The sequence below is a fragment of the Medicago truncatula genome, chromosome 8 (genome assembly GCF_003473485.1).
Source record: "Medicago truncatula cultivar Jemalong A17 chromosome 8, MtrunA17r5.0-ANR, whole genome shotgun sequence".
Taxonomy (NCBI): Eukaryota; Viridiplantae; Streptophyta; class Magnoliopsida; order Fabales; family Fabaceae; genus Medicago; species Medicago truncatula.
The window spans coordinates 7051664-7061110 of record NC_053049.1 but is presented as its reverse complement, the minus strand read 5'-3'; the positions used below and the strand labels follow the sequence as shown (position 1 = coordinate 7061110).

The 9447-nt window shown below is 32.8% G+C and overlaps 1 protein-coding gene across 1 annotated transcript; it reads right to left on the bottom strand.

Moving 5' to 3' along the window:
* Nucleotides 1-2919: 2919 nt before the first annotated feature.
* On the bottom strand, nt 2920-9095 carry LOC11419914 (developmentally-regulated G-protein 2). Its single transcript, XM_024773340.2, is given in 12 exon segments — nt 2920-3322; nt 3646-3816; nt 4335-4448; nt 4617-4787; nt 5728-5825; nt 5828-5846; nt 5961-6035; nt 6637-6693; nt 6922-7102; nt 7233-7309; nt 8654-8721; nt 8940-9095. Coding segments are annotated over 12 exon segments (1197 nt in total). The 5' UTR covers nt 9010-9095; the 3' UTR covers nt 2920-3226.
* Between the last annotated feature and the right edge of the window lie 352 nt (nt 9096-9447).

Here is a 9447-nt window from a genome sequence, read left to right as displayed (position 1 = left end):
GTTTCTTTGCCTATTTGATTTGATCAGTTGGTGAGTTACTGTTTTTTTTTTTTCCTTTTGGTTTTGTATCAGATTGAGATCCAATAACTACCACTTGCTTTTGAATAAATGTTAGTATCATTTATTGATGATTGTGGTCTTTAACCAACATTTACTGCTATATGTTGCTCTTTTATCATTCTGACATGTTTAAATTAATTGATGTCTTTTTGAGATGTTTTTCTTCATTGTTGTACTATTTGTTTGGGATGATCTATGTCAAAAGATTCTGCAAAGTGTTACATTAACTTGGCAGAACCTCATCTTATGTCATGTGAATATATGTGGATAAAATAGTTTGATTGACTTACGAGTTTATCAATCCCATAAACACTCATGAGAGAGCTTATGAAAACAATTGATGACATATTCGTAAGCTGTTTTTAGCTTATTTTCATAAGATTTTCAAGATAGTTTATAAAAACGATGTTTATCTAAAATCAATGCGACTTTATTTTATCTTTTAATATAAAAATAGCTTATAGTATATGATAAAATACTTAATTAAATTGTCCATCCAAACAAGGTCTCAGTAGAGGGAGATTAAAGAATTTTTATGTCAAATTATTTAGAGAGACCTAGATTTAAGTGGTCAGTAGTTAGATTTGATTCATGACTGACAATTTGTTTTAGTGCATGTTTGGGTAGAATCTCATTGAAAATAAGAAAAACTTGTTTGGATAGAAAAGTGTCTATGAGCATAAACAGATTGTTGGGAAGCACAACTACGATGAGGAAGAATCCATAACCAAACAAGTATGACGACTTCATAAAATCCAAACAATGAAAAAAAAAAGACTAGTGGTTTATATTACTTTTTTTTAGATTCTTGTGTGTTAAGAAAGCGACCATAGTTTTACGACCAATCTTTATTACTAATCACATAAAATATAAATTTGTTTGTTTGACATGGACATACAATTTATAATGGAATTGAATTCTGTCTCTTTAGATTACTACAAAGTTAGACAATTACCTAACAAGAACGATACCCGGCTTTTATGTGTGATAACTTAATTAATTGATATGATCACTTACGTACAATTCAGATGATAAAAGACCGCATAAATATTTGATATGTTAAGGTACAAATACATACTCACAATTTCTTACTTTTAAGCATTTTGCATGAGTATCATCGCTAATCTATTTAGAATAAAAAATCTAACAATTTTAAATGACATGAGAGTGATTGATGGAATACAATAATGGAAGGTGGCATTTTGCCTAACCATGAAAAAGTTGTAATAATTGACTTTGTAGGACGGGGATATGTTGTTATTCTTAGTCAAGTCTTTATTATTGTTTGGAGCCTAGGATCCATCCACTTACACATTTTGTAGGATAAAGAGCTTTACATAAGGTTAAAAAGAAAAATAAAGTGTGCTATTGCTGAGCTTCATATAGAAAAGGACGTTTAGTTTAAATAGGATTTCAATTTTGTATAGTTTCACTAATTAAATAAGTTTTGGTACTTTTGCCCGATTTGGTTTTAGTTTTATTTGATTGTTACTACTTTTAGCAGTAGTTAATGAATAATGTAGTAACATACGTGGTTAAAGGAAGGACTATAATGAACAATATTATGGTGTGTTCGTTCACGCGCACACAAAAAAAATAAAAATAGCATCCATGGTTAAGGGAAGACTCTAAATCCATGATTATTTACTGCTCTCTCTCTGTTATTTATAATTGTTATAAAATAACACTACTTACATTTCTTTTTCTTAAAAAGAGGGTTCAAGTCCAGAGAAAAAAAATTACACAACGATCATCCGAGTACACTAACACCAACAACATCGACTAAAAATAAATGATTAATCTGAGTTGGACATGACTCATTAAAAATTAAAGTAGAATCCAAATCACAACCTAAACTGACTAGAGCAACAATACACATTTATTTCATAATAGCTATGATGAACCTTCACCTTCCACTCCAGCTGAAGTAACCAAGCTGGAGTAACCTTTGAATCTTATGCCACAAACTTCACCGGAAGGTCTTCTTTATCCAGCGTATTCACCACTACTTAAGGGGATTTCAGTTGTGTGACTTTAAGTTTTTGTGACATTGATGATTTTGTCTCTATCTCTCTATAACCAAACTATTGAACGGTCTAATTTTTATTTACCATTTTTAACCTACCATTCCTTGTTTTGTAGAATTAAAGAATGAAATGAATTTGACCAAAAAATAAAAAAGAAATAAATTTTACACCAAAGATGACATTTCATTAGGAAAAAGTCATTAATCTTCGCATCTTTTTGGTCATAATTTGTGTTCCGAATATCTCTTTTCATGTGTTTGTTAAAGCTAATAACAATATCTACATGTGACCTCCATGTGCTTAGCTCAGTTGGTAGAGATATTGCATATTATATGCAGGGGCCGAGGCTCGAACCCGAACACCCCACTTTCCACAGTTAAAATATATGAGCTCTAGCCACTTGACCAAATAAAGAAAAAACAATATCTACAAGTGTCTATATGAATAAAAAGGATCAAAACGTGTATGTACAAAAAAAAAAAAAAAAACGTTCATAGTGTAACAGCGATGAAACATGCAACATAAAAAAATGCTAAATTTTAGCTGATTTAGCTAGGTTGAAGTTTCGAGTTTATCAAATTTTAAGTCTACTACAAAGTTAACTCAAATTTGCCATCTAAACACACATAACAGTACAATTCCACGAGTTAACTCACGATTTTAACAACCTTGTGATCTCTTGGATATTAATTGATGGCGAAGTGAAAATGTCGGCAAGGTTGAATTTTTGCTGTTTTGTTTCTATGATGTGTAACAAAATCCTTAACTAGGGTTAGAGTATTTAAACAGAGAGCTACTCTTCTAAGCAGATAAGGTGAAAGGCAATCACAAATAATGACTAAAATGATTTCAAGATGCAGTTCATGATTCCTTTACTTTCTATTTCTCAACTCATTGTGCAGACTTCATAGATAGAATAATAAAAGCTATTGTTGAAAGGATGAAAAAAATTACAACACATGGGTGATGAAAACATAGGTGCTCCACTTTGTAAAGTGCAAAAAGGATGAACATTCAATCCTATGTTGGAAGAGGAACCAAAAAAAGATAACTTTTGCTTCTTGATATATCACCAACCTCCACTCTTTTTTTTTGCATCCACACGCCAATTCAATGAAATCATTGGCAGTGTCATATAATTATTGTTTAAGTGGGGCCTTCTTCTGTCTGTCACATATCCGAGCAGGAGCGTCGGAATGCGACTTGAATCGACCTCTTCCTCCCTCGTCTGTTTCCTGCATGATATAATTCATATTAAATCTCCCATCATTGCAAATATACATGTGTTCAACAAGCACAACAAGTAAAGAGCATAGAATTTGAACAACGATGCACCAAGTGTTGTTAATCGTGGATAGCGGAAAATAGCAGTTTGTTCAAATTCTACTATGCAACGATGCTATAGTGCCACTATAGCAACTATTCGACAGCATTTTGTAATAAATAGTGTATCACGTAACAATTTGTTTAAATTCTGCTACGATATAGCCACTATTTAACAACACTGCACACCAACCAGTTAGACAACACAAAACAAGATGAAGGGTAGATTTCTAACCTTTTTCTTAACAATCTGAACAACATCCTCATCACAAAGAACATGGCTAAGGCCACAATGTTGTGGATAGTGCCTAGCACTTGTACCCCAGACCAGAACATACTTCACATCCTTCACCAAACTTCTATGTATATGGTTGCAGAAGTCTTCTACACTGGAGCCACCTCTATCCTAAAACAATATGCCAGAGAAAATGATGAATTAGAAGATTAAGGCCCTGTTTGAATAATAAACTTAATTAAACACTTATAGCTTAAGCACATATCATGTAAGTGTTTGTGTGTGTGTGTGTGTGTGTGTGTATACACTGTTTTCATAAGCTATTCAGGAGAGTTTATGGAAATAAACAGAAAACCGCTTATGGACATGTTATAAGTTGTTGTCATGAACTCTCTCAAACATACTCACAAGTGCTTATAAGTTATGTTAGTAGATAAGCTCAAATAAGCCGATCCAACCAAAAACAAAAAAGTAACCAAAGGTTTTCATAAGCTAACTTGTGCCCTTATGGCACATGTTAAGAATTCCACTAATAGAAATTATGTATTGGAAATTGTGTAAATTTATTGCTCAAAATGTTGAATATTAATTTTTTGCAATAGATTTTTACCATTAGTGGAATGCTTAACATGTGCCATAAGGGCACAAGTTAGCATGACCCTAAAAATAATAAACATAATGCAACATACAGCTGAAAGAACCACTGGATCACCGAAATCAGGCTGCTGCCCTTGTGGTTTTGTATAAACTCTAACCAGACCCATTTCATCCCACATCCTTGCAAGTAGTCTGTCTAAATTCAGCTGTTTGCATTAAAACAGAAAACTTGTGTTACTGACATACAAAAACGGTGGGAAAAAAATTGGTTCATGCACTATAATTTATAGAATATTAAAGAAGAATTAACAGGTAAAACTTTATTGTATCTAGTATTATTCTGTTGACACTGAAAAGTGAAAATACGCAGCTACCTTCAAATTGCAGCTAATGACAATAGAGTTAGGTTGACGGGATAATCTGTCCACATCATCAATACCAACAACATCTATCTTGTTGTAGACATATACACACTTCATGTATTTACGGTTTCCTTCAATGACATCTATGAAATCATCCACTGTCGCATCCTCACGGAAAAGGATCTGAAAATTGAAGTTGTCAGTTAGCTCTTTTGATGTAGGTAGGTAATATAAAATAGAAGAAAGAAAGAAACCCATATGGTAGGTAATGTAGAATAGAAGAAAGAAAGAAACCCATATACTATGGTAAATGTAGTATGAAAATTACATAATTCATCAAGACGGTATGGTTCTATCACTGGCAAAAGTCAATTATATCATGATGACTAGCCTAGACAGGTCAAACCCAACACTTCTACACTATACAAAAAGGGGTCAGTCTGCTATTCATAATCACAGTTTTCATTCGATATGGAAGTTTACGTCTACTTGGAAAGACATTGGTGAAAGAAAAACAACAACTGATATCAAGTATTAAACTGTAATATAAGTTAAATAGTTATACACGTTAAAAAAAGTGACTAACTGTTAGTCAGCAAAGAAGTCTCAGATAAACAAAACGAAATCAGAGCTAAGAGTTCATTAATATTTTCAGGCAGCAAAGCAACTTAAGGTTCTTTTATTCTTTATCAGAAATAATTATTCTACTCATTTCAGAAAGAAAAAAAAAAGCAATAACTGAGCAAATAATCACTTGCCCATGAAAAAGATTCAGTGATATCACAGTTGATAGCGAGACAATCATTCTACGGTCTCTACCAATTAGTTTCAGCATTTTGGGGTGTGGAACTTTGACATCGTGCCGAAGCCTCCATGACAAAGTGATTCGGAATATGATAATTGCTGCTGCTGTTATTTTTAGTAAAACTAAATTTTAATACAAGATCATTGTGTGGAAGGCCGTGTTATAGATATAAAATCAGTATCGGGCTTCAGTTTAACAGCTCAAGGTTTTATCAGAGGTGTCCTAAAGGAAAACACAGCATGCTCACATCACAAAACAGCCATGTTCTACATGTAGAACTGAATTACAACAGACATCATGTTAAAGTTTGCTATATACCTCTGCATTGTGAATTTTGTACTCGTGTAGAATTTGATAACAAAGCTTCTCATCCACATGAGTTAAAGGCATAGTGCTGTTGAACGAAATGCCCCCGTTTTTTTCTTTTTAAAATATATCTGCATAGAAAGTTCCAAATTAATGAGAAACAACATATAAATCCAACTAGAACCCACATAAAATATAGGTTTCATGTCATGTATCCGAAAATATCCCTTCATACACAAACTTACCTGAGGTGGTCTCTTGTTCAACCGCAAGCCGACAGCTTCCAGCTCCTTAGTCAATATTTGCCTATGGCCCTCACTCTGGCACATTAAGAAAAAACATTCATGGCAAGGAAATTGAAAGTTTAGCAATTTAAAATAAAATAAATCCCACAAGTAGTCCACCCAACTCCACAGGCAACATGGATTTAGGAAAGAAAAAAAAAAGATCAACAAAGAAAGAGCAGATTCATGAGCATTTTGGTATAACAATATATTCACTGGTCTGAAACAATAAAAAAGATTAAAAAATAAAAGGAACGGAAGAAAAGCAACATGTTGAGCTCACATTCACTGAATTTGCTGTGATCAAGTTAGAAACATTATCCAGTAATATGAAAATCTTATATAATTGGATAGATGAGTTACAAAAGTGAGTTTATATTTACAAAGAAAAACTGAAGTGATATCATAAAGATATTACACAATGAAAAAACAACCAGTTTTATTCCAAGGTCTGTTTGATAGGGTGTCTTTAACGATAATGTTTAATGAGTCAGCACTATCATAGAATATGTATTAATATTATCCATAGTCTGAATAGTAATTTACTGCAACAGCCAAAATATTATTTTATTTCTTAGCAATACTAACAACAAAAAAAGTGGAAAGACTACTTCAGAAAATGCCAAATTGCACTTACTTTGGAGGCATCAAGAACCATCAATACTATGTCTGAAGATTTAGCAACAGCAATAACCTGAGAAAACATTCACCCAACAAAAATCCTTTCAGTGTTTATATAACAAAACCATGTTTCCCAAAGCAGTATATTAAAAAATCCAAGCAACATATTCCAGATAGTGCTACCTCTGATGTATTAGGAAATACAACAGCATTATTTGCAAGCTGATTATCAATTCATAGGCGCCAAAAATAGCGTAAAAGCAATTTATGGGATGATATAAACAAGGAATTTTAGTTTTACCTGTCTTCCACGTCCCTTGCCTTCAGAAGCACCCTCAATAATTCCAGGAAGATCAAGCAACTGAATTTTAGTATCATTGTAGTGTATAATTCCAGGAATGCAGGTCAAAGTTGTGAACTCATAAGATGCAGCCTCTGAATGAGTGCCCGTTAATAATGTCAAAAGAGTGGACTTTCCCACACTGGCAAATGAAAAGGCAAAACATAAGTGCTACATTTGAGGAAACGAATCTCAATACAACTTTAAACAATTTAGATATTAATAGTAGGTAAAATACATAAATTGGGAAGATACTATTATGGGAGACAGACCTTGGAAACCCGATCAGTGAAACACGTCCATGGCCAAATTTTGTAACTTCAAATCCGTCTCCACCACCACTAGAACCCTATAGCATCAATTGATAACAGGAAAAGTATGAAGAGAAGGATAAAATGCTGTGGTTGACAAATAATTTAGAAACCAAGGCATGCTAAACAAAGGAAAAACACACACGAAATATTTACTACCCAAATTCATGAACATCAATAATTACATTATAATGTAGTAGGATGATAATTTATTAGGACAACTACGAGGATTACAAACACAATATATAATAAGAAATCCTCGTAAAGCAAATAAAAACTGAAGTGAACAAAACGAAACAGCATTTCAGCTCGCTAATGTGTTATTAATCATAAAAATAGAAGCCAAGAAGACAGTCGAATCACCCCAAAACCCAAAAATAAGTAGAAGTTTTTTTTTTATTTTTTTTTTATCCAAGAATCTGGCATCATAATCTTATTCATAAACACCATGACCACACCAAAAACAGCAGATCAATGTAATGCCTTCAAACAAGTAGACAAAACTTGACACAAGAATTAAAGACAGGTCCTTTACTCAAAAATTATGATTAGGTTTAACCAAGACCACACGTGAAGCAAATGGTCCCTCCATAGGCATATGTTGTTCTCTCTTGTCAACACAAAATGTGGGAAAAAGAATATTAAAGCCTTTCAAAATCAGCTATTGTTCAATGATATCTTATTTAGTACAATGTACTATAAAATAGCAGCCATTATGGCATTATAGTGCTGCAGAGTAGCGGAATTTGGACCACTATTTTCTGCATTTCTCATTTGACAACATTGTTCTAACTCTACAAATGTTCAGACAGACCTCCTAATCACCGTTAATTGCATCATCGTATAGAATTATGAAAACGGGGTGTTACAATCATGGCATTCGCATTATACAGGTTGCCAAAATATTGAACTTAAGAATAGAACAATAACAAGAACAAAAATCACGCCTTATCCCGCTAAGTGGGGTCGACTAAAGGAATCACACGACACCAAAATGTTCTATTAAATATATCATCTTTATCCAACTAATTAATCTCTAGATCTTTGTAATAGTTTCTCGTATGATTTTTCTATATGTCTCTAATAATTTGACTATCTTCCATATGATCTATTCTCATTATATCCACACGTCTTTTCTCTATGTCTAAAACACCTAAGCCTAGTTTCTACCATCTTTTCTACTATAGGTGCTAACCGTCTACCCTGACTCTATCTCTAATGTTGTCATTTATAATCCTATCTCATCTAGTTTTACAGCACATCCAACAAAACATCTTCATCTAAATTATACTTTATTTTCGTGTTGGTTCTACAGTTTATTGACTGTGCTGATTTTAAGAGTAAATTAATAAAACATATATAAAAACGATTATTTTCCATACCTTTGGAGGTTCCAACAGTTGTGTCCTTAGTTTTGCAATCTTAGCTTTGAGCTGCCCAAGATGATACTCTACACAGTTAAAAACAAATTAAAATTAAAATATCAAGCAAAATGAAACGTATATAACAAACCTAAGCAACAAATTAGTACATACCAAATTAATTAATTAATTAATTGAATTTATAAACCAAAGTTATTTCAAAAAATGAAAAAACACCCAACAAAAAAAAAAACATTTTTCGGAGTTCTAAGTTTACTAAAATTCAATATAATGAGTACGAACGAACCAGTGGCTTTGTTTTTCTGAGTCCGAGCCATCTCGGCTTCGATTTCTTTGATCTTTTCAATGATACCCATTTTGTCGCTGAAATCAACAACAAGATAGAGATTATGAATCAAGGAAGATGAACTCAGTGGTGAGAGATTTTCACAAAATGAAGCTAACTCACCGGAAAATACAGTCACAACACGATGAGAGAGAGAGAGAGAGAGAGAGAGAGAGAGAGAGGTTTTTGTTCTGTGAGGAGATTGAAGATGAACTCAGTTTCAAGGCCCAGCTTTGATATTCCTTTCTCAATTGGGCTTTTTATGCTTTTCATATGTGTGCATTAAATTACTATTTGCATCCCCTATTTTTCTTATTGTTTATGCTTTGTAAAATTTAAGTTCTAAAATGTACAAATAAGTGAAGTGATGCAGAATGTTCCGGTATCTAAAAAAAGTTAGCATATAGCGTTTAAAAATAAATGATATTCATTTAAATTAATAGACTATATTGATACAATACAAATGAGG